Source organism: Hyla sarda, chromosome 7, assembly GCF_029499605.1.
Source record: "Hyla sarda isolate aHylSar1 chromosome 7, aHylSar1.hap1, whole genome shotgun sequence".
Lineage (NCBI taxonomy): Eukaryota > Metazoa > Chordata > Amphibia > Anura > Hylidae > Hyla > Hyla sarda.
Genome location: NC_079195.1, coordinates 142,593,126 through 142,619,278, shown reverse-complemented (window position 1 = coordinate 142,619,278; position 26,153 = coordinate 142,593,126). Strand labels below are relative to the sequence as shown.

Below are 26,153 nucleotides of genomic sequence, written 5' to 3'. Positions count from 1 at the left end.
TCCCTAAGAACCAAAGGGCAGGGCAGTTGAAATCCAACACGCCTGACCTTTGTCTTCCCCAACATCATTTGTCGGGGGAAAGTAGACAGGCCCCCATACAGTTTAGACAGCTGACATGTTCAGCTGACTATTTACTATCCCAAAAATGCCAACTTATCAGCTATTCACATGATAGACAAGTATCTGATTGGTGTGGATCTGACTACTGGCACCCAACTGGTCATGAGAATGCGGATCCAAAGTTCCCATATGAATGATGTGGCAGTGGAATATGCACACTGCAGCTTCATTTAAACATTATGGGACTCTAAGGAATAAAGATAGCAGAGCCCATTCCTTTACTTGGCCATCTTTGGCAGTCCTGTAGAGTTTGAATGGAACAGCAATGGGCATTTTGACAATCAGTCAATTTAAACAGTAATAATCACAAATCTGCTGGATGTTAATATGCCTAAGCTTTGTCTCAATGTCATACCTTACTTAGGTTCTGCTTATGAGCACATAATTTCCATCCCAAGCAGCACCCAGGCTATCAATCAAATGCAGAAAGAGAAGAAAAGAAGCAATAAGAGATGGAAATACTGGGCACCTGTGGGCACATGCATGCCTGTTAAGGGGATTTTAACCTCTACCTGGTGCTGTGATGAGTTAAAGTATGTGAAACTATCCAACAGATTCTCTATACATTCTCTATAATTATAAAGAATTTCCTTCTATGTATTTTCCAAGACAAAGCTGCAAAGAAAAAAATATGCAATATGTGAAGACATCCTGAGAGGCTTTATAGATATTTATTTTCCTGTAGGCCCCAATAAGACCCAATGGTCGACTTTTCCTCAGCACAGGCAAAATCAATAACAAACTGCCACACAGTGGAAAGTCAAGATTTGCTTGTGTAATGGTTCAATATTACAGAATTTTATTAAAAGACGGAGGTTCATATTATGCTTTTCTTTCTTTCAATATACCTCACAGCAGCGAGGGTTAACCCCTTAAGGACCGTGCGTTTTTCGTTTTTTTGCTCTTTCGTTTTTTCCTCCTTACCTTTAAAAAATCATAACTCTTAAAATTTTGCACCTAAAAATCTGTATTATGGCTTATTTTTTGCGCCACCAATTCTACTTTGTAATTATATCAGTCATTTTACCCAAAAATCTACGGCGAAACGGGGAAAAAAATCATTGTGCGACAAAATTGAAAACAATACAGCCATTTTGTAACTTTTGGGGGCTTCAGTTTCTACTTAGTAAATTTTTTTGGTAAAAATGACACCTTATCTCTATTCTCTAGGTCCATACGGTTAAAATGATACCCTACTTGTATAGGTTTGATTTCGTATTACTTCAGAAAAAAAGCATAACTACATGCAGGAAAATTTATACGTATAAAATTGTCATCTTCTGACCCCATTAACTTTTTTATTTTTCCGTGTTCAGGGCGCTAGGAGCGTTCATTTTTTGTGCCGCGATCTGAAGTTTTTGTCGGTACCATTTTTGCATTGATCTGACTTTTTGATAGCTTTTTATTCATCTTTTCATGATATAAAAAGTGACCAAAAATACGCTATTTTGGACTTTGGAATTTTTTTGCGCGTACGCCATTGACCGTGCGGTTTAATTAGTGGTATATTTTTTTAATTCGGACATTTCTGCACGCGGCGATACCACATGTTTATTTTTATTTACACTGTTTTTTTTTATTATTGGAAATGCCGGGGGATTCAAACTTTTATTAGGGGAAGGGATAATTCAAAGGGTTAATGATTTTTTTACACTTTTCTTTTGCAATATTATTGCCCCCATAGGGGGCTATAACATTTCATTTACTGATCTTTAACAGTGTTCAATGCATCTCCATAGGGATGCATTAATCAGGGTTTTCGGTGATGGATTGCTCAAGCCTGGATCTCAGGCTTGAAGCATTCAATCGGCGATCGGACTGCAGGAAGGAAGGTAAGAGACATTTCACCGCGGCGATCCCGAACAGCTCCCTGAGCTAACCGGCAATTTTTACTTTCACTTTTAGCCACGTGGCTCAGCTTTGAGCGCACGGCTAAAGGGTTAATAGCGCGTGGCACCGCGATCAGTGCCTCGCGCTATTAGCGGCGGGTCCCGGCTTGACTATGACGCCAGGCCCGCCGCGATATGATGCGGGGTCACCGTGGGACCCCGCGTTATATCACGGGAGCGGGACCAAGGACGTACTCATACGTCCTTGGTCCTTAAGGGGTTAAAATACAGAAAAAAAGTGAAGAAAACTTTAGGGTAACCAAACGTATGGCAGTCCAGTAAGGCTGCTTTCACACTATCAAAAGTACCCGTTATATAACAGCGGGCGATGGCGGGGTTAAACGGCCACAAAAAAGTCCCTAACGGACGTTAGAAAATCCCATTATAGTCTCTGGGATTTTTCTAATAGCCGTTTTAACTAGTTATCGCCCGTTATTAATAACGGACGTTATTTTGTAACGGAAGATAGTTACGGGAGAAATAGTGCATGCACTATTTCTTCCGTTCAATCGCCTGTCAGAAAATAGCGGGTTAAAACAGCTATTAGAAAAATCCCATAGACTATAATGGGATTTTCTAACGTCCGTTAGGGATTTTCTAATAGTTGTTTAACACCGCGATCGCTGGCTATTTTATAACGGCCGTTATATAACGAGTACTTTTCATGGTGTGAAAGCAGCCTAACAACCAATCAGTCTAGATCATAGGTCATAAAACCCGCAAAGTCCAACTGTCAATCCTCTTTCTTGCTGCTCACAGCTGAAGATAAGTATTCTCAATTTTTTCTCTGCATTATTTACATAAAAAAAATTCTATATATATATATATTCATTAATTTATATATTTCTATTTACATACCTATTGTTTATATTTCCATATATATATCTATAGCTATAGATTGATTTTATATATACCCCTTATGTCAATTCATATTTTTCTTTTTCTATTTCCGTTTTTCTTTCCCCCTTTTTACCGATAAAATCCCCCCTTTTTTCCTTGATATATTTTCCTTTTGTTATTTCCCCTTCTTTCCCAATTTTTTTCTTATTACTTCTTTATTTAAAGGGGTACTCCGGTGAAAACCTTTTTTCTTTTAAATCAACTGGTGGCAGAAAGTTAAACATATTTGTAAATTACTTCTATTAAAAAATCTTAATCCTTCCAGTACTTATTAGCTGCTGAATGCTACAGAGGAAACTCCTTTCTTTTTGGAACACTGATGACATCACAAACACAGTGCTCTCTGCTGACATCTCTGTCCATTTTAGCAACCATGCATAGCAGATGTATGCTAAGGGCAGCATGGTGGCTCAGTGGTTAGCACTGCTGCCTTGCGGTGCTGGGGACTTGGGTTCAAATCCCACTAAGGACAACAATAAATAAAGCATTATTATAATAACGTCAGCAGAGAGAACTGTGCTCGTGATGTCATCAGAGAGCATTGCAAAAAGAAAAGAATTTCCTCTGTAGAATTCAGCAGCTAATAAGTAAAGGAAGGATTAAGATTTTTTAAAGTGATTTACAAATATGTTTAACTTTCTGCCACCAGTTGATTTAAAAGAAAAAAGGTTTTCACCGGAGTACCCCCGATATTTCTGATATTCTCTTACCACTGTTGTTTGTACTGTTATACCTACCGATAATCGCATCCCTCTTGGTCTCCGCGGCTCTCACCGTCAGCTACCGGAGTCGCCGAGACCATCCATTAACACTCCGCGTCCTCTTCTTCCCTTTGGCGCACTTCTTTTTCACCCGTTAGCCATCTTTGATTCTCGCGCATGCGCATTACTGTCTTTTCTCCGTGTCTTCTCGTTCATCGCAAGATTTGCGGCGCAACTGGTTCTCAGTTGCTTTTTCACGCCCATTCTTCTCTTCACAGATCTACTCACCATCGGACATCATGCCTTTGACGCTCATTACAGTTATACCTACTATATTGGGTTTATTGATTTGATATTGGCATATCTCATATAAATTTATATAAATGAATTGATATTGGCATATCGTATATAAATAATTTATACAACATTTTCAGATTTACCTCACATTTATTCTCATATTACCCACATAATCTTTAATATGAATACTGAGGAAAATGTTATTCCCTCTTCAGAGGTTATATACCTTTATCAAGCACGTGTATTAAATATTGTTTCTGAATCCGTTAATAAAACTGTCCATTCGGCCAATAAAGGTGCTATATCCTCTCTGCATGAGTCCATCTCTAAGACAGTAACATTAGTCTCCCAGGCCATTCCCACTCGCCAGGGTCCTTCCACGCCTTCTGAACTTTTCTGGTCAGCTGAGGACTCATCCTCTCATTTGGCCAGAGGTTTTAAATCGGGTAAGGTATACAAGAAGAGGCATCATTGCCATGATGAGCCCACATCTTCTAAACCTAAAAAGGTTTTTTATTAAGGGTCAAGCTGACAAAAATTCTGACAGCCTGCAATATAAGTGCGGCAAAAAATTAGGTGGTAAATCATCCCACCCCAAACCCTCAGTTCGTGAGGAAGTTTCACAAAAAGGACATTGAAACCCTCCTTCAGAAGTAAACCTGATTCTCTTTATGAGGACATATCGGATTCTGATAATGTAGATGCCTTATTACATGACACCTCTGAGGACACATTTTTATCCGGGTCAAATTTCTCACCCACGATCAGGAGATTGGGTACCACATCCCAATGTAGCCAAATACATCCAATCCTGCTTTAATAAATCAATGGATAAAAAAGCCAGGAATAAGCTCAGGGCCGAATGCCCTAGACCTACCCTACCTGACATTACCACAACGACCCCCGATATTGACCTTACTCTAGTAAAGTTTTTATCTTAATCTGGGAATAATCCCAGAAAAGGCCTGGACCGCTCACTGAAGTCCTGCCAGGATAAACTAATTGATATTTTGGGCCCTTTAACTAAAATTATGGACCTCTCTGAGGAGGCCCTCGCCTCTAATACTCCAATTGATTCTCATATCCTTCACGGCTGGATTCAAAGGGCATTCTGCTTTTTTGGCAACTCCAATTCAGCTCTATTTTCGGAACGGAGACGTTCCATTTTACTTAAGCTAGATCCCCAACTCACCCACCTGGCTCCTAATGAACCTGCCCCCTCTAATGAGGGATTGTTATTTGGAGATTCCTTCATTAAGGAACTCAAATATGCGGGATTGTTTTCTAGCCTTGACAAGGCCCAGACCTCACTTAAGAAGGTCTCTCAATCAAAGGGTTTCTCCAAGGCTGGGATAGGTCAGGGCCACTTTCTCAGCCGCAACTACAAAGAACAACAACAGTTTTGAGGTCCCCCCTCAACCCAGGACATCTCAATCATCAGGTTCCTACACTTCAACACTGTTTCTCCCCTAACGTGGAAGGCCATAGCAATCCAGAGGTTCCAGAGGATTCCAAAAATCACAACATACTTCAGGTAAGATTGACTCTTGCTTCTTTTCCCCATATACCTCTAAGTGGCAGACTAACACATTTTTTCCAGATTTGGTCTACTATAACATGCGATTCCTGGGTCCTAAATACAATAAAAGGTTATCAAATAGAGTTAATGTCTCCTCCCTTGCAAACTCATCTCCCTCATCCTATGATTTTTTCAGATCAGGATTGAATCCTTATAGATTCCGAAATTCGAGAACTTCATTCAAAAAATGCCATCATTCCAGTAGATTACTCTCCTCAAGGTTTCCTCAGCAATCTATTTCTGGTCAAAAAGAAAGGCCTGTAATAAATCTCAAATCTCTCAATGCCTTCGTCGGATACCAACATTTCAAAATGGAGGGCATTCATCCCTTGAGAGATCTTCTTCACGGACATTGGCTTATCAAGATAGATCTCAAAGATGCCTACCTCACGGTTCCCGTTCATCCCTCTTTCCAACCTTACCTCCAGTTCTCATGGAAAGATCTAATTTGGCAATTTACTTGCCTTCCATTCGGCCTGGCATTCGCTCCCTGGTGTTTCACCAAATTGATGAAACCAGTAATTTCTATACTGAGAAGTCGAAGTGTTCGTTTAATCATATACCTAGACGATATTCTAATTATGGCTCAATCTCTTCATCTTATCAATCTTCATATGCAATGGACTGTCATTACTTATAGGCCTAAGGTTTATTATAAATTTCAAAAAGTCTGTATTGACCCCTTCAAGGGAAGTGGAATTTCTGAGATTCATGGTAAACACCAATCTAGACACCTTGAGTCTTCCATCAAGATGATTAAAAACAATTAGTCGGGAAATTCGCTCTGTTCTGAACAAGAATCTAATTTCTTTGAGGAATATTGCGCGCATCGTAGGCCATCTATCTGCCTCCATTCAGGCAATATTTCCTGCCCCTCTTCATTACAGAGCCTTACAACGCCTCAAAATCCAACATCTACAAAACAGTCTGAGTTATTCGGATTTGATATCTCTTACACCAGAGACGAAGGAAGAATTACTTTGGTGGCTTCATCACATAGAATCTTGGAATGGGAAAGCTATTTTTCAATAGAATCAGATGAGAGCCTTTTAGGTTGGGGCGCTCGCTGTGGACACCTTTCCACTGGAGGAAAATGGTCCTCAGACGAATCCCTCCTTCACATCAATTGTCTGGAACTCCTAGCTGTTTTTTTTTGCACTCAAGAGCTTTGCGAAGGACAAATCCGATTGTTGCATTCTTCTTCGGGTGGACAACATTTCGGCTGTTCAATATGTCAACCACCTAGCGTGTACGAAATCGAAACTTTTAGCAGATATCACCAAAGATTTCTGCCATTTTGTCTAGACAGGAACATTGGGAGAGATTTATCAAAACCTGTCCAGAGGAAAAGCTGCTGTGTTGCCCATAGCAACCAATCAGATCACTTCTTTCATTTTGTAGAGGCCTTGTCAAATATTAAAGAAGCGATCTGATTGGTTGCTATGGGCAACTCAGCAACTTTTCCTCTGGACAGGTTTTGATAAATCTCCCCTCTTATCCTCAAAGCGGAATATCTTCCTGGTCTTTCGAACAATATAGCAGATTGGAATTCTCGCTTCCTCGTGGATGCCAGCGATTGGCATTTAGACCCTTCCATATTTTCTCAGCTCAATTTTCTTTGGGGTCTTCTTTATCTAGATATTTTCGCTTCTTGTCTAAATCGTCAACTCCCTCTATTCTTCAGTTGGCGCCACAATTCAGAAGCATTAGGCGTAGATGCTCTACTTCAATCTTGGCCTTCGGGAACCCTGTACACTTCTCCTCCCTTCTCTTTGATCCCCAGAGTTCTCCTCCAAATTCTCTCTCAGAAATCGACGGTGGTTTTGATAACACCCTGGTGGCCATCACAGGCGTGGTTGCCTAAACTTCTGGGAATGACCGTGGATTTTCCTCAAATTATTCCCATGTCTCCTTCAATACTTCTAGATCCGTCAGGGAACCCCCATCCTCTGGTTCTTTCAGAAACTCTGTCTCTGGTAGCCTGACTTGTATCCGGGAACTTACCGTGCCATTAAAGGGAACCAATCATCAGATTTTACCCTATATAACGCTTGTTAAAGAGTTATATAGGGTAAAATCTTTATTTTCACCATTCCCGGGGGATGCTCCTGCCCCCAGAGATGGTGAAGATATGAAGTTATAAACCAGTCACCACCGCCGCCGCAAGTAGTCACCTGGGCGGGGAGCTGTTCTCATCTACTCCCGTTCTTCGGCCGGCAGCGTCGCCCCCTCTGCTTAATTGACGGGCCGCGTCATCACTCTGCTCCGTCTGTTCAGTGAGCGGAACGATGACGCGGCCCATCAATCAAGCGGAGGGGGCGTTGCTGCCGGCCGAAGAACGGGAGTAGATGAGAAGAGCTCCCTGCCCAGGTGACTACTTATGGCGGCGGCGGTGACTAGTTTATAACTTCATATCTTCACCATCCCTGGGGGCAGCAGCATCCCCCGGGAATGGCGAAAATAAAGATTTTACCCTATATAACGCTTTGCCAAGCGATATATAGGGCAAAATCTGATGATTGGTTGCTTTAAGGTTTATCGTTCTGCTATTTCCTCAAATCATTTACCTATTGATTCTATGCCCGTGGACAAACATCCTTTGGTTTGCAGACTTTTGAAAGGAATTTGTTTTCAGAGACGTCCTCTTCCCAAATATAACTCTATCTGGGATGTTAACTTATTCTTATCCTTCCTTGACTCTTTAGGTTCTAACAACTCTTTATGTTTAAAACTTCTTTCCCTTAAACTATCTATGCTTTTATGCTTGATTTCCTGTAAAAGAGTTTCTTATGTTAAAACTTTGGATATTTCTGATAGATCTTTTTCTCCTTAAGCAGTGCTATTTAATGTCTATAAACATACTAAAACCAATTTACATTCTGTGTTTTACCCTTTTCCTCACAACATCAATCTTTGTGTACGCTGTTTACAATCTTACGAACGTAAAACGAATCCTTTACTTAGACCTTCTTCTTTTCAATTATTAATTTCTTATTGTAGACCTCATCTTCCGGTCTCTTCTAGCACCATTGCCAGATGGATCAAACAAACTATGCATCTGGCAGGTGTTGACATCTCTGTTTTCGTTGCTCATTCCACCAGAGGCGCTATGTCCACTAAAGTCATTCAATCTGGAGGTTCACTTTCAGATCTTCTGAAAGCTGCAAATTGGTCTTCAGAATCTACCTTCAAAACTTTTTATTTCAGAACTTCCTCTCATGTTTCTATGTCATTATTTTAAGTATATTGTATTATAGCTTTAAACATGCATAATATGAGCCTCCGTCTTTCAATAAAATTGGAGATTTTCCTAGTCTTGATGACGGAAAATATGGATTTTTATTAAAGACAGGAGGCGAATATTATCCCTCCCTTTAACCCTCCCTATTAATTATTGTTTTTTCTTATTATAATTTTTCAGCCTAAATTGAAGATATGTGAGTCTCCACGTGGTCAAGCCTTCAATGCCATATTCTACGTTCTAACTTCTGAAATCCAGTTCTACGTTTAAAATTGTGTTGTTTTCTTCTTCTACTTCTCCTCCTCGCAACAAGAAAGAGGATTGACAGTTACGCTAAAGTTTTCTTCACTTTTTTCTGTATTTTAACCCTTGGTGCTGTGAGCTATATTAAAAGAAAGAATAGCATAATATTCGCCTCCTGTCTCTAATAAAATCCATATTTTCCGTCATCAAGACTAGGAAAATCTCCAATTACAACAGGTTTATTAAAAAACAAAACAAAAAAAAAAAACACAGACATCTTTCAGGCTCTAATATAAGAGAACTGCATGTGGATAACATTAGGGATGCTCTTTAACCTGGGATTCCAACAATGGTGACAACAGATAGTAGGGGAATGAATCACACATCCCCACTGAAGTTTATTTCTTGCATGTATCAATGCCATTAGGATCTGTCACCATCTCATATTACTTTACTGAGGGGCTCAAGTCCTGCAGGAATGGTGTTCCTGCACTTTTTTTCAAAACAGGAGCGCCGTTCCCATTACAGCAGTCCTGCAGGACAGGCTCTGTCATGCTTACTCTCCCTCCACACGCAGAGGGGAGCGCCTCCCCTGACCCAACCTGCTAGATGCTGGAGGTGTAGAACCTGTTATCGGAACCTGTCACCATTGCGTATCCAATAACTCACTAGAAGTTGTCACTGCTGTTGTGTTGTGTGTAGAGATCACTGCTCAACAGTGTTACCCCAGTAGAAAGGTAATGACATGAGGAGGAGGAGGTTTCTGTTACAGTGTATTATCAGGATGTTAGTTCCATGATGAGGGTTTATTACAGTGTGTTAACAGAAAGGTAATTCCATGAGGGGAGTTTGTTACAGTGTGTACTTTTGATTGACAGTCGTCCCCGCACTAAGAATGGAGCCGCTCTACCACTTTAACAGAGCAATGGCTGCTGGGAGCAGACGTGCCAGGTACAGGCAGAACAACTAGACACCGAGCAGTGATGTTGGCCAATCACAATGTCCCTCTCCTTGTCCACCAAAGAGCAGTACAGTCGACGCTGTGGTGTCAGACTGTGGTGGTAACTAACTTCGGTAGAGGGCTAATGCTATATAGGGGCAATACAGGGGGGCTTGTAATCCCTACAGAAGGCATTATTACTGCATCAGGGCACTATAGTTGTTGGAAAAGTGCAGATCCTAAAATGTTTGTGTTGCATGTTCTATGGTGAAGAGTTGTGGCTGGAAGAAGTCATCATGAGGATCTGAGCTGGATGATACCTCCCACTATATCAGGGTTCTCAAACTGGCGGCCCTCCATATGTTGCAAAACTTTAACTCCCATTATGCCCAGACAGCTGTTAGCTGCAGCCAACAGCTGCCCGGGCATGTCCAAGCCTGCTTGGAGTGAAAATTTTGCAACAACTGAAGGGCCACCAGTTTGAGACCCTTGCTGGCTATATGGTCACTGTATTTGGGGGTTGGGTGCAATTTGTAGTCATGAGGGTGAGGGGGGAGGTAGTCTGCTTTGTTTTCTCCTTCTCCGGCTACTACGGTCTCCATTTTAGAGATATGTATTGCAGCAGTCACTAGATTTAACCCTTACTTACACTGCCCACCTGCAGCTAGAAATGAGCCCTATATAAAGGGAGTGTTCACATCATGGTTTAATCTTCTGCCAAGGTATGAGGTAAACATTGAGATTCTCTCAAAAAGAGATGCCAACATATACTGCAGCATACTGGCAGTGGCCCCATTCACTTTAATGGCCCAAACATAATCAACCAGGGCCTACGTTTAGTCTATTTTCTACATGTATATTTTTACTTGGTGCAACTCAAAAGTGTAGTCTGCTGTGCTTTAGAGTTCTACAAAATATACATGTGAAGGAAATGGATCAAGGGCAGTCACCAATTGATTAAGTTTGGGCCATTGAAGTGAATTAGGCCACTGTCAGTACACCACAGTATGTGTTGACAACCCTTATTGTATACCCTGAGCGTAATGTGCAATCATGATGTGAAGAACCCCCCCAGTAGGATAGCACAGATCGTTAACCTGCCATAAAGATGTGTATATAGTTGAAATTTGTGAAGGAGCTATGAGTTATTCCCTATAAGTTAGCTACTTTAGACCGTAGGCAGCTGTATGCATGTGGCGTGTAAGAAGCCAGCAACCGTGCAAGATGTCAAGGGAAGCTTTAACGTGGGCTGTTTCCCTCACAAACAGGGGGAAGAGGGCTGTATTAGGAATCTTCCCACTTTTTTTCCCCCAGAACTTGATCCCTGATTTACTGTAATTAAAACATAACCAGATTGATACCGGTCAGCCTAAAAACCTTGTCAGCAATAGTCTGTGACCTGTTTATAATGCACCTTGTGTTCATATCTTGTGACCTTATTGACTCCTCTGATCAGTCTTCAAGTTAATGCCTCATAAATATAATCTCCATTTTAAATTTACTTCCATCTCTTAAAAGGCACAATTTCATTAGAAAAACACTGAACATTCAATACAGTTTTACATAATGTATTTACATGACTTATAACCCTTTATTTATTCACTCCCTCTCCCCCATCAGTCCTCAATCATAAAGAATGCAATTGGCATCTAAAAAAGTTTATAAAAAAAAAAAAAAACACCCAAACATATTTATATAATTTTAATTGTTCTAAATAGCAACGAGAAATGTTTTCCAGTTTCATGGGACAGAACTAATCCCATTAGAAAAAATATATATACAGCATTCGCAAAGAGTGTTGTGGGAGTGTATTAATCCTAGCTAGCAGACATCTGTACTTTACTCCATGTATAACAGTTCAGATTCTCTAACTTTAAATTGATAAGTACTGTTGGCAATCCCTCCTTGTATTACTACGCTATAGTAGTAGGCCTTGATTTGCATGACATGCAAATGAGCTGTTGACTGACACAGTTAATCTTGTGTTTGGAAGGACGTTCATATTTTATAAGGCATTTAAAAGGTCAGAGTCAACACTGGAAAACACCACGGGTCCTTCCTTAACTGCTACATTCTGGTCTGTCAATCAACAATCGTAAAGAAAAACAAGAAAATACTATGCAGATATTTTCTATATACAGGTAAATATCACATTAGATAACAAGCAGCAAATATCATTACAAATTAACAAAAAGACTTAGCCAGTTTTATAATACAGTTATGAGAAAAAGAAAGTGCAACCTCTTTGAATTGATAAAAGAAGTTGTCCAGTGAAAAACAACTTCTCTTTTTATTAAGAGCCAAGTAACGTGCTCTCAGGTCACCTAAGTGCATGCAAAAAGTGCGAAACATGTTCATACAAAAACCGTGCACGAGGATGCGGTCCATCACAAGCCCTTCTCTAAAAGGAGAGAGGCCCCCCAATAAACCAAACCATTCGCCTCCGGGACAAAAGGCACCTGCAGGGTTCCAGGTGCAATGTTTCCTTTTGCCGAAGCTACTCAGGGACTGAAAGTGCTCCTTACAAACAAACGGGCGAAAACCAAGTTGTCACCGTGGAGCCAGTAAAACCAGCTTGGCATCCCTGCTGAAGCAAGGATGTCGGGCAAAGCAGGGAGGTGAGGAACCTAATGGCCACACACCCCTTCCCCTGGATCAGCAGGTGGAACACCCAGAAGGGCTGACGATGTCAATTCCGGGCCTGAGGAAACGCCCAGAGGGCGTGAAATGGCACCGTCGCTCTGGATGGGGCTCCATAACATCTACTGCCCTGCCGATTCATCTGTACAGCCACTGTTATCTTTGAATAAAGTGCACAGCACTGAAGTTGTGGTGAGTGATCCGCTCTGTTCATTATTGCTATTTTGGGTGATCACAGCACCCTGACCAATCCTAGTGACGTATAATGAACCCAAAATGTGGACACAGTGACAAAAATGAATAAATAAATGAATGTGCGCCGTGTAATACTGCCCGGACTTATCCCCTATTTCAGGATGAAGTTCCAGAACGGTGCCCCGGCTCTCTGAAAGGAGCGCATGGCTGCAGACGTTCCAGAATGCACTCCATTAATTTGGGAGTGTCAAAGATGCCCAAAAGCTGTTTGCAGGACATGCCCTCTGAGAGCCGGCACCCAATTCTGGAGATCACAGGGTGTCCCAGCAGTCGGAGCCTCTACAACCATGCACTGTGGATCAGGGATAAGTTGTCTTTCACCGGACAACCCGTTTAATTTTATAAATCAGGACGAGCGACCTCCACTTCGTGCAAGGATTACTGATGACCACCGCGAAGAGCAGTGGCCGACACGCCCTCTCCATGTATCCCTATGGGAAAGCCAAAGATAGACGAATGCTTGACTCCCATCTAGTGTCCCTTTTGGAAGTAAAAAAATAAAATCATGACTTTACCTTATAATTATATTATTATTATATGATTATACCTTTTAATCTATTATCTCCACCAAAAGCTCCACAGCCCCAGTTTCCTGTCGCGACTGCCGAAATATTCTCTGGTGGGATTCCGTCTCTGAAAAAACCACAATAAGCCTGCCAAAAAAAAAAAAGATTTTTTTTTAACATTTTCATCATTACTATCTACAACAAATACTGCTGTATGTACTTATTTTCCACAGTGACTGTGGTTAACCCCTTAAGGACCCAGACCATTTTCACCTTAAGGACCCGGGCATTTTTTGCCCATCTGACCACTGTCACTTTAAGCATTAATAACTCTGGAATACTTTTAATTTTCATTCCGATTCCGATAAAGTTTTTTCGGGACATATTCTACTTTATCTCAGTGGTAAATTTTTGTCGATACTTGCATCATTTCAAAAATTCCAAAATTGAGCATTTTTTTTTTTTTTTTACTTTGAAACCCTCTGCTTATAAAGGAAAATGGATATCCCAAATAAAATTATATATTGATTCACATATACAATATGTCTACTTTATATTTTCATCATGAAGTTGACATGTTTTTACTTTTGGAAAACATCAGAGGACTTCAAAGTTCAGCAGCAATTTTCCAATTTTTCTCAAAATTTTCTAAATCGGAATTTTTTAGGGACCAGTTCAGTTTTGAATTGGATTTGAAGGGCCTTCATATTAGAAATACCCCATAAATTACCCAATTATAAAAAACTGCACCTCTCAAAGTATTCAATATGACATTCAGAAAGTGAATTTAGGGGTTTCACAGGAATAGCAGCAAAGTGAAGGAGAAAATTCATTTTTTAAACTCGCATGTTCTTGTAGACCCAGTTATTTAAATCTTACAAGGGGTAAATGGAGAAAAGGCCCCCCCCAAAATTTGTAACCCAATTTATCTCGAGTAAAGAAATACCTCATACGTGTATGTGAAGTGTTTGGTGGGCGCAGTAGAGGGCTCAGAAGGGAAGGAGCGACAATGGGATTTTGGAGAGGGAGTTTTTCTAAAATGGTTTTTGAGGGGCATATCACATTTAGGAAGCCCCTATGGTGCCAGAACAGCAAAAAACAACCCAACATGGCATACTATTTTGGAAACTACACCCCTCAAGGAACGTAAAAAAGGTTCAGTGAGCCTTAACACCCCACAGGTATTTGACGACTTTTCGTTAAAGTCAGATGTGTAAATAATTTATTTTTTTCACTAAAATGCTGTTTTTCCCCCCAAATTTTAAATTTTTTACATGGGGTAATAGGATAAAATGCCCCCCAAAATTTGTAACCCTATCTCTTCTGAGTATGGAAATACCCCATGTGTGGACATCAAGTGTACTACGGGCGCACTACAATGCTTAGAAGAGAAGGAGTCACATTTGGCTTTTGGAAAGCAAATTTTGCTGAAATGGTTTTTGGGGGGCATGTCGCATTTAGGCAATGGTGCCAGAACAGCAAAAAAAAAAAAAAAACACATGGCATACTATTTTGGAAACTACACCCCTCAAGGAACGTAACAAGGGGTACAGTGAGCCTTAACACCCCCACAGTTGTTTGACAAATTGAAAAGTTGGACGTGAAAATGAAAATTTTTATTTTTTTCACTAAAATGCTGGTGTTACCCCAAATTTTTAATTTTCACAAGGGGTAATAGGAGAAAAAGCCTCCCAAAATTTGTAACCCCATTTCTTCTGAGTATGGAAATATCCCATATGTGGATGTAAAGTGCTCTGTGGGCAGACTACAGGGTGGGCCATTTATATGGATACACCTTAATTAAATGGGAATGGTTGGTGATATTAACTTCCTGTTAGTGGCACATTAGTATATGTGAGGGGGAAACTTTTCAAGATGGGTGGTGACCATGGCGGCCATTTTGAATCCAACTTTTGTTTTTTTCAATAGGAAGAGGGTCATGTGACACATCAAACTTATTGGGAATTTCACAAGAAAAATCAATGATGTCCTTGGTTTTAACGTAACTATATTCTTTCATTAGTTATTTACAAGTTTCTCTTTGTTTACAGTCATTGACATGTCATCGAGGTTAAACATGTGAGGAGCGGATAGAAATTGTGTTGCTGTCTGGTGAACGCAGTAAGCGGGCCATTGCAGCAGATTTCAATGCAAGACACCCTACGAGACCACCCATCTCCCATGCTACAGTTAGCAAACTGCTTGCTAAGTTTTGTGAAACTGGTTCAGTGTTGGATTTGCCAAAATGTGGATGCATGAAATCTGTCACTAATGAAGAAACATTAGTGGCTGTCCTAGCTTCATTCAGCAAGAGTTCACAGCGTAGCACTCGCCGCATGTCACTGGAGAGTGGCATTAGACAAACATCCCTTCGGCGGATATTAGCTACTCACAAATGGCACCCTTACAAACTCCAGCTACTGCAGCATCTCAACGAGGATGACCCAGATCGGCGCACTGAATTTGCAGAACGGGCAAAACAAAAATTGGAACAGGACGCTCAGTTTACGCAGAAGATTTTGTTCAGTGATGAGGCAAACTTTTATGTGAATGGTGAAGTTAACAAACAAAACCACCACTATTGGTCTGACACTAACCCACATTGGATGGATCCCTCCAAGACTGTTGGAACACAAAAATTGATGGTATGGTATGGTATATGGGGTACAAAGATAGTGGGGCCATTCTTAATCAATGGAAACCTCAAGGCCACTGGATATGTGAAATTGCTACATGATAATGTGTTTCCCTCTTTATGCACTGAAACTGGCACGTTCCCTGAGTTTTTCCAGCAAGATGGTGCACCACCACATTATGGGTGTCAGGTCCGAGCATTCCTAGATGAACAGTTTCCTGGAAAGTGGATTGGTCGTCGTGGGCCAGATGAATGGCCCCCAAGGTCTCCCGATCTGACCCCCTTAGACTTTTATGTTTGGGGTCATCTGAAAGCAAATGTCTATGCTGTGAAGATACGAGATGTGCAGCACTTGAAACTACGGATACTGGAAGCCTGTGCTAGCATTTCTCCTGCGGTGTTGCTATCAGTGTGTGAAGAGTGGAATAAAAGGGTTGTATTGACAATCCAACACAATGGGCAGCACATTGAACACATTTTAAGTGGTCAGAAACTTGTAAATAACTCATGAAAGAATAAAGTTACATTAGAACCAAGCACGTCATTGTTTTTCTTGTGAAATTCACAATAAGTTTGATGTGTCACATGACCCTCTTCCTATTGATAAAACAAAAGTTGGATTCAAAATGTCCGACTTCAAAATGGCCACCATGGTCACCACCCATCTTGAAAGTTTCCCCCCTCACATATACTACTGTGCCACAAACAGGAAGTTAATATCACCAAACAATCCCATTTTATTAAGGTGTATCCATATAAATGGCCCACCCTGTACACAACATTTTTCACATCCAAATTTAACGAAAATTTGTCAAACACCTGTGGAGTGTTAAGGCTCACTATACCTTGTTACATTCCGTGAGGGGTGTAGTTTCCAAAATGGGGTCACACATGGGTATTTATTGTTTTGCGTTTATGTCCGAACCGCTGTAAAATCAGCCACCCGTGTGCAAATCACCAATTTAGACCTCAAATGTACATGGTGCGCTCTCACTCCTGAGCCTTGTTGTGCGTCCGCAGATCACTTTACACCCAAATATTTTGAGTCTTTTTTTCCCTTTTAACGCTTGTAAAAAACCCAAACAGGATCCCTCCAGCTGTTGCAAAACTCCCAGCATGCCTTGACAGTCAGTGGCTGTCCGGCAATACTGGGAGTTGTTGTTTTTCAACAGCTGGAGGCTCCGTTTTGGAAATTGGGGGGGGGGGGGGGGGGGATGACTGTGTAAGGGTGTGTATATGTAGTGTTTAACTTTTGTGTAGTGTTTTTAGGGTACATTTACATGGGCGGGGGTTTACAGCGAGTTTCTATTTGGGAATTTGAGCTGCGGTGGAAAATTTGCCACATCTTAAACTTGCAGCAGCAAACTCGTTACCGTTAAATACCGTGAAACCGCCATAACTTACAAAAATACTGCAATACACATTTTTGGTCATAACGCCCAGCTCTACTCCAAATACATCCGTAATGTCTCTGGCTTTAAAAAGGCAAAGGGGTGGAGTTTCATCACTGCCCATGCTGCAATCCAAGTGCAGCACATGATAGATAAGTGACATAGATAAGTGACATACAACTTCTGTCCCCTGAATCAAACTATAGAGTCTCAGTGTATTCTCCAATGAGATGCAGCTCAGTCTGTTTCCTCCTGATCGATTTCTCCTTGTTATTTACCCACAGTAGGCAGAAAGCTGCACTTCATAGGACATGCTAGAGAGTTAAAGGAGAACTCCGGAATATAAAAATTGTCCCCCATACTGCCGGCAGTAAAAAAATAAAGATGTACGGTACATACCTTCCTCCGCTCCCCCGGGGCCTCGGCAATGATCCTCTTCCTGGTTGCCGGTGGTCGGAGAGTCTTACTGCGCTCAGCCAATCACCAGCCGCAGTGAAGCCCCGACTCGGCCGGCGATAGGCTGAGCGGCAGTGTGAGGTTTTCGGCCCCGGCAGCAGGTGCCCGTGTAGTGAAGAATTTTGTGTCCTGAAGCCTTCTCACACTGCCGGTCAGCCTATCGACGGCCGAGTCGGACTTTGCTGCGGCTGGTGATTGGCTGAGCGCAGTATGATTCTCCGACCACCGGCAACCAGGAAGAGGATCACGGCGGAGACCGGAGCCGGTTACCGGAGGCCCCGGTGGGAGCTGAGGAAGGTATGTACATCTTTATTTTTTTACTGCCGGCAGTATGGGGGACAATTTTTATATTCCGGAGTTCTCCTTTAATGAACTAAAATAAAAAACTAACACACAACCATACATACAAACAGACAAAAGTTACATACACAGGAGTAACATGCATTTGAATAGAATAATAAGCACATATTATAGGATGAATCAGAGCTCATAACCCTGATAGTTAGATTTGCAATAATACAGCTGACAGCTATAAGGCTAGGTTTCCACAAATTTTTTTTTTCAGTTCATTTCTTCTTTTTACGTTTTTATTTTTTATTTTTTTAAGTGGAAATTGAATGTTTGGCCCCTTTGGTGTTTATTTCAAAATTTGTTTGGTACCAAAAAATAAATAAATAAATAAAAAATTGGATGAATAAGTATATAAAATAAAAAATAAAAGGATGCAGTAGAGATGGAAAAAATGTATTTAACGAAATATTTAGTTTTTTAACAACATTTTTATTAGTTTTTAAACAGGGACCAATTTATGTGGGTTGGCAGGGACCTAAAAATGTAGAAAGGGGCCATTTAAATGTAAAAATAATATATTTTTTATAATGATTTTTTTTATTAGTAATGTATTTTAATAATGTGTGATAAAGTTTGTGTGTGTGTGTGTTTTACTTTTTTCTCTATATTTTTTTTTAGGTAGTACCTGTACTAAGAGACAGATCGCCCCGGGTGTCACTCCTGACACCTGATGTGATTGTCCTATCTATTGCAGAGATGCGAGGACAGAAACCATCCCGTGGAGCAGAAGGGCCAAAGCTCTATACAGCTCTTGCATATCTGCTCTACACAACGGCCGGCCAATGATGTGAATAGAATTCGTAATTCCCTCTGAGAGTGGTGATTGGCTGGATGGTGGCAGCCAATCATCGCCAAAGTCTCAACAAGTGGTTGTTTTTGAAAAGACTACGTCGGCGTACCACGACCTTCGGGGCCAATCTGGAGCTACCAGAATGGCGGGGACGGCCTCTGCTTTGAGCTTCCTCAGAGCCCTGGGAAGGAGCGGAAGGGGAGGGAACAGATAGGGTAGGGCAACCTCGCCCAAGGAAACACTAGGGCGCCACGGCAGAGCCTGAGGGTCCCGGGACTTACTTTCCGCCCAGAGGAGAATCCTGGTCACCTCGGCAATGGCTGCCGAGCAGCGAGTGCCGCCTTGCCGATTTATGTACGTAGCGTTGTCCGACTGGATGCGGACAGGGCAGGACTGAAGCCGGGACTCCCAATGAAGAAGACGAAGAAGAATCGCCCGTAATTCCAATATGTTCATCGGAAAAAGGGTCTCTCGGGGAGACCAGAGTCCCTGAACTGTCCAATCCCTGACATGCTGCCCCAGCCCGACAGGCTGGCATCTGTTGTAACTACCTTCCAGTGAAGGGGAAGAAATGACCGCCCTGCCAGTGAAGGGAAATAAATGATCGCCCTTGGAGAAGAAGGGGGGGGGGGGGGCGGAGCCACCAGAGCAGAGACTGACGGACCCAGCGAGGGAGAACAATCTGACGATCGAGGGACAGAGGAGACCTGTCCCATCGAGAGAGAATAGCCAGTTGAAGGGGGCGGTAGAGAAACTGGCCAAGGGGTACGGCCTCCATAGTTGCCACCATCTGACCCAGGACTTCCATACAAGTGCAGATGGGGACTGACCTGGGTCCAAAAGGAGCGGACCCCGACAGAAGCGCCAGACGTTTGTCTGGCGGGAGGCAAATTCGGCAGAGGCCGTGTCGAGGCGAAGTCCCAAGAAGGTTATAGACTAGGTAGGACAGAGGACTGACTTGTCCCGATTGACCATCCACCCGTAGCGATCCAGAGTGTGGAGAGTGACATCCACATTCTCCAGAGTCTGGGCTGTGGTTGGAGCATTGATGAGAAAGTCGTCCAGATAAGGTATCACCGAGCCTCCCCTCGACCATAACAGGCCCATCACTGGCGCAAGGATCTTGGAAAATACCCGAGGAGCCGAGGCCAGACTGAAGGGGAGGGCCATGAAATGAAAATGCCCCTCCGGAACCGCAAAGCGGAGGTACCGATGATGGCCTGGAAATATTGGCACATGGAGGTAGGTATCCTTGAAGTCCACCGATGAAAGAAACTCCCCTTGTTCTAGGGACGCCACCACTGAACGGAGAGATTTCATTCAGAAGTGATGGAAGAGAAGATGACGGTTGAGACGCTTGAGGTCTAGGATTGGTCGCACAGAACCGTCCTTCTTGGGAACCACAAAAAGATTGGAATAGAAACCTCGGAACCGTTCCCCTGAAGGAATGGGAATGATAACCCCCTGGAGAAGCAGAGACTGGAGCGCTTCTCAAAATTGTTTCGCCAGAGAAGGCGACCGGGGGCCCCGGGATCGAAAAAAAGCGATCTCCCGGAAGGGAGGCAAATTCGATTCGGTAACCGTTGGACACCACATCCCTGATCCAAGGTCCAGATGTCTCGAAAAAGTAAGAGACGACCTCCCACCCGAGAAAAAATGACTATATGAAGACTCAATGGAAGAGTCAGACAAGGCACCCCTAATACGCTTGTGAGAGCGTGAAGTATGTGGAGACGAGGAGCGGGCCCTCTCAGAGGCCCTGCGCAGGGTAGACCCCTTCAAGGCAGACACCACTTCCCGGGAGGCCTCAGCCACCGAACGGGAAACTTGGGTCAAGTGAGCCATATACCGGGCCAGGGAAGAAACCCAGGCTGGTGGAGCGGCTGAATCCACCGGAACCGAAAGGGCACCAGGGGGTACTAGGGGATCTGGGAGAGCAGTGGAGCAGGCAGGGCAAGTGGGCTCAGCAGAGCCAGGCATCTAGGTATTACAGTGCCTACAGGCAAAATAAGTCACTGACATTCCAGGATGATGTTTAGAGGGAGGAAAAGCTCTGGGTACTGACATGATGAGAAAAAAAGACAGGGACTTTCTCACCCTAGTCTGTGACCCTAGGCAGCTGCAGAGAGGAGAGCTCGGCTCCGTGCAGCTAGTGTCAGCCAATAGGGAGAGAGGGGCGTGCCTGAAGCAGAGGCACTAACTAATAGGCCCCTGCTAACTGAAATTCGCACCCACGGCGCTGATTGGAGGCTGCTTCGCGCCTCTGAAGAGCTCCAACCGCGCTGTGGGCGGAGCTATGAACTGCCGAGAAGAAGCAGTAATGGCGCCTGCTCCTTGTCCCGAGCGCACATGTCAGCCGCATATGCGCTCGGGGGAACAGAGCGGGCGGCCTGTACGCTGGCAGAGACTGCCGGAGAAAATGAAAGTAAGCCGGCGGTGAAAGCGCCCGGCTCGTACCAGCGCCGCGGCTGTCAGCCACATATAAGGCACTGCATGAGAAGTGAAAATGAGCCGGCGCTGAGAGCGTCCGGCCCGAACCAGCGCCGCGGCTGTTAGGCCGCATATAAGGCGCTGGCGTAGAAGAGAGAGTAAGCTGGCGCTGAGAGAGCCCGGCCCATACCAGCGCCGCGGCTGACAGCCGCATATAAAGCGCTGCACACACACACACACATACAGTGAAAAGCACACACACATACATACAGAGAAGTGCCCCATAAAATTACAATCCCCCTGAAATGCCACTGCTCCACATGAACCCTGAAATGCCACTGCTCCTCAGAATAAAAATCCAGCCCCTGTATAAGCCATCCCCCTAACCTGAAAGGTGGGCCGAAAACAGGGGGTCTCCAGAGGTTGTAAGTCCGTACCTAAGGAGAAAAGGGGGAAAGTACTTACCTCAGTCAGAAGAACTTACCTAATGGAGTCTTCAGTGAAGTGTTCAGTCAGCTTTAGTTACCTGCATCACGCCTGGCTGCTATGCGCGAGCGAGGCGAGCAGGGAAATAGGGGGACCCAGACCCATGAGGTACCAACCCAGGCGCTGACCATTGGCGAGGGGGGGTGAACATTGCATATACGCAATGTCTGTGCCCCCTTACTCGCAATGGGGAAACAGGGAACCGGAGTCCCTGAGTCCCCACCTGAAAACAGAAAAGAAAAAGGAATAAAAAACTAACACGTCCCTATACTAGGAAAACAAAAAAATCTGAATACCTGGTCTGGAGAATTCCAGACCATGTCCACCTCCTTCAGACACTAAGCTTAAAACTGATTACCTCAGGGCCTGAAGGCGGGTATATCCTGCTGGGAGGAGCCGACTTTTTTTTTTATTAACATAGTGTCACACCTCCTAGAGACAGCAGCATACACCCACGGTCTGTGTCCCCCAATGGAGCCGATAGAGAAATCGTGGTCACAGGGGGTGAGACCGCTATCCTGCCTGCTGGTGAAGTAGGGCACATCCAGGGATTCGGGTTATAAGTCCCAGGTTCTTGTGCAAGCATGGCTTTCAACTGTGTGTGCGTCTTTAACCCCTTAAGGACCAAGGACGTACTGGTACATCCTTGGTCCTGCTCCCGTGATATAACGCGGGGTTATACGGTAACCCCGCATCATATCACGGCGGGCCCGGCGTCATAGTGAAGCCGGGACCCGCCGCTAATAGCGAGCAGCGCCGATCGCGGCGCCGCGCGCTATTAACCCTTTAGCCGCGCGCTCAGAGCTGAGCGGCTAAAACCGAAAGTGAAAGCTGCCGGTTAACTCAGCGGGCTGTTCGTGATAGCCGCGGCGAAATCGCGGCATCCCGAACAGCTTACAGGACAGCGGGAGGGCCCCTACCTGCCTCCACGCTGTCCGATCGCCGAATGACTGCTCAGTGCCTGATATCCAGGCATGAGCAGTCATGCGGCAGAATCGTCGATCACTGGTTTCCTATGAGAAACCAGTGATCAATGATGAAGATCAGTGTGTGCAGTGTTATAGGTCCCTATGGGAGCTATAACACTGCAAAAAAAAAAGTGAAAAAAAAAAAGTGAATAAAGATCATTTAACCCCTCCCCTATTAAAAGTTTGAATCACCCCCTTTTTCCCATAAAAAACCCCCCCAAAAATAAAAAAGTTATAGGGGTCAGAAGATGACAATTTTAAACATATTCATTTTCCTGCATGTAGTTATGATTTTTTCCAGAAGTACGACAAAATCAAACCTATATAAGTAGGGTATCATTTTAATCGTATGGACCTACAGAATAAAGATAAGGTGTCATTTTTACCAAAAAATGTACTACGTAGAAACGGAAGCCCCCTAAATTTACAAAATGGCAGTTTTTTTTCAATTTTGTCGCACAATGATTTTTTTTTCCGTTTCACCGTAGATTTTTGGGCAAAATGACTGACGTCATTACAAAGTAGAATGGGTGGCGCAAAAAATAAGCCATCATATGGATTTTAGGTGCAAAATTGAAAGAGTTATGATTTTTTAAAGGCAAGGAGCAAAAAACGAAAATGCAAAAACAGAAAACTCCCCGGTCCTTAAGGGGTTAAGATGCACACACTGCTGGAACATACAACTTCACAGAGAGGCAGCGACCCCCCTGTTCTGTTGCATGAGAAGAGGCAGCTGACACTTCTAGTGCAGGCAGCATTACTGTGCAATGCTGCCAGCACCAGGACTTGAGAGAGAAAAGGAGCTGTGACAGGTAAGTAATTGTTTTTAACATTGGACCTGACTGTTATAAAGGGGACAGAGTGCAGACATAGAGGGTCCGTCACTACTATATGGGGACCTCAACTTGTATATGTGGACACACAGAGGGGGCCAATAACTCTATGGGGACACAAAGGGGCCTTACTACTATATAGTGGCACAAAGTGTGCCTAACTTCTTTATGGCAGGTTCAAAAGGGTTTATTTTCATTATGGTGGCAATGATGGGGCATAACTAGTATATATGACACAGTGGACACCGTTACTGTGTGAGGCAAAACAGATAGGGAGTTACTATAGAGGTGAGGGGGTGCCGGAACGAGAAGCCGAAATAGTCGTCTTCATGATGACCTGGGCTGTATACAGAAGAAAAAGACAAGAAAGACTTTTAGTCACTGGATGTAACTGGACTTCAATCACTTATACAGCCCGCAGAGCCTGTTCAAAGGTGGTATCTACACTGCTCAATAAAAATTAAGGGAACACTTAAACAACACAATGTAACTCAGGTCAATCACACTTGTGCAAATGGAACAGACAACAGGTGGAAATTATAGGCAATGAACAAGACATACTCAATAAAGGAGTGGTTCTGCAGGTGGTGACCACAGACCACTTCTCAGTTCCTATGCTTCCTGGCTGATGTTTTGATCACTTTTGAATGCTGGCGGCACTTTCACTCTAGTGGTAGCATGAGACGGAGTCTACAACTCACACAAGTGGCTCTGGTAGTGCAGCTCATCCAGGATGGCATATCAATGCGAGCTGTGGCAATAAGGTTTGCTGTGTCTGTCAGCATAGTGTCCAGAGCATGGAGGCACTACCAGAAGACAGGCCAGTACATCAGGAGACATGGAGGAGGCCAACAACCCAACAGCAGGACCTCTTCCTCTGCCTTTGTGCAAGGAGGAGGAGGAGCACTGCCAGAGTCCTGTAAAATAACCTCCAGCAGGCCACAAATGTGAATGTGCCCACTCAAATAGTCAGAAACAGACTGCATGAGAGTGGTATGAGAACCCAACGTCCACAGGTGGGGGTTGTGCTTACAGCCCAATACCAAGCAGGACGTTTGGCATTTGCCAGAGAATACAAAGATTGGCAAATTCGCCACTGGCGCACTGTGCTCTTCACAGATGAAAGCAGGTTCACATTAAGCGCATGTGACAGTCGTGACAGAGTCTGGAGATGACATGGAGAACATTCTGCTGCCTGCATCTTCCTCCAGCATGACCTGTTTGGCGGTGGGTCAGTAATGTTGTGGGGTGGCATTCTTTGGGGGGGGGGGGGGGCACACAGCCCTCCATGTGCTTGCCAGAGGTAGCCTGACTGCAATTAGGTACTGAGATGAGATCCTCAGACCCCTTGTGAGACTATATGCTGGTGCGGTTGGCCCTGGGTTCCTCCTAATGCAAGACAATGCTAGACCTTGTGTGGCTGGAGTGTGTCATCAGTTCTTGCAAGAGGAAGGCTTTGATGCTATGGACTGGCCCGCCCGTTCCCCAGACCAGAATCCGATTGAGCACATTTGGGACATCATGTCTCGCTCCATCCACCAACGCCACATTGCACCACAGACTGTCCAGGAGTTGGCAGATGCTTTAGTCCAGGTCTGGGAGGACATCCCTCAGGAGACCATCCGTCACCTCATCAGGAGCATGCCCAGGCATTGTAGGGAGGTCATACGAGCAAGTGGAGGCCACACACACTACTGAGCCTCATTTTGACTTGTTTTAAGGACATTACATCAAAGTTGGATCAGCCTGTAGTGTGGTTTTACATTTTGATTTTGAGTGTGACTCCATATCCAGACCTCCATGGGTTGATAAATTAGATTTTCATTGATAATTATTGTGTGATTTTGTTGTCAGCACATTCAACTATGTAAAGACGAAAGTATTTCAAACGATTAGTTCATTCATTCAGATCTAGGTTGTGTTATCTTAGTGTTCCCTAAGGAACCAGTTTACTGAAGGTGGGGAGGTTGTTATTGGTCTGAATAGTTTCTATTCATTAACAGTATGGTGGTATTGGTGTTTAAAGCTCTGGTCATGTCTTGTAAAATAATGTTTAACTGTTCAACCTGAGATCAATGTTCAATAGCTGTGGACACTTACAACCATCACATAGTCACTAAAAGACAAGAAAGCCTCCACAGAGATTTACATCAGCATGTTTCTAATGAAGCTACAGGACTCACTTAGTTAAAGTCTCTATTACAGAAATGTGGAGTCAGCCCTGACAACTAACCTGCACTCATCATCTTAAAAAGACTCTTGATACAAAAAGAGTAAACTCTAGTACAATATGTACAAAGATGTCATGGACAGTTGTCTATGTATGATTGTTAATGATAGGCAGTGATGGTAGTACTATCTATTCAGTAGCATCAGGCACAGGAGTCTTGAATTTCCTCAGTAATCCATGCCCGATTCATTTTAACAAACATGAGTTTTTCCATGTTGCTGGCAGACAATCGTGTTCGCTTAGGGGTGACTAATCTTGTAACGCAGAACACG

The 26,153-nt window shown here is 43.5% G+C and overlaps 1 protein-coding gene across 3 annotated transcripts in view; it reads right to left on the bottom strand.

Annotated features, from left to right (window-relative positions):
• Positions 1–26,153, bottom strand: part of PARG (poly(ADP-ribose) glycohydrolase) — a 173,886-nt gene that overhangs the window by 11,236 nt on the left and 136,497 nt on the right. For all 3 annotated transcript variants that reach the window (XM_056530918.1, XM_056530917.1, XM_056530919.1), the window contains one exon: positions 13,353–13,458. In XM_056530918.1, the coding sequence (XP_056386893.1) occupies positions 13,353–13,458 (106 nt within the window). The remainder of the gene's footprint in view (positions 1–13,352; positions 13,459–26,153) is intronic.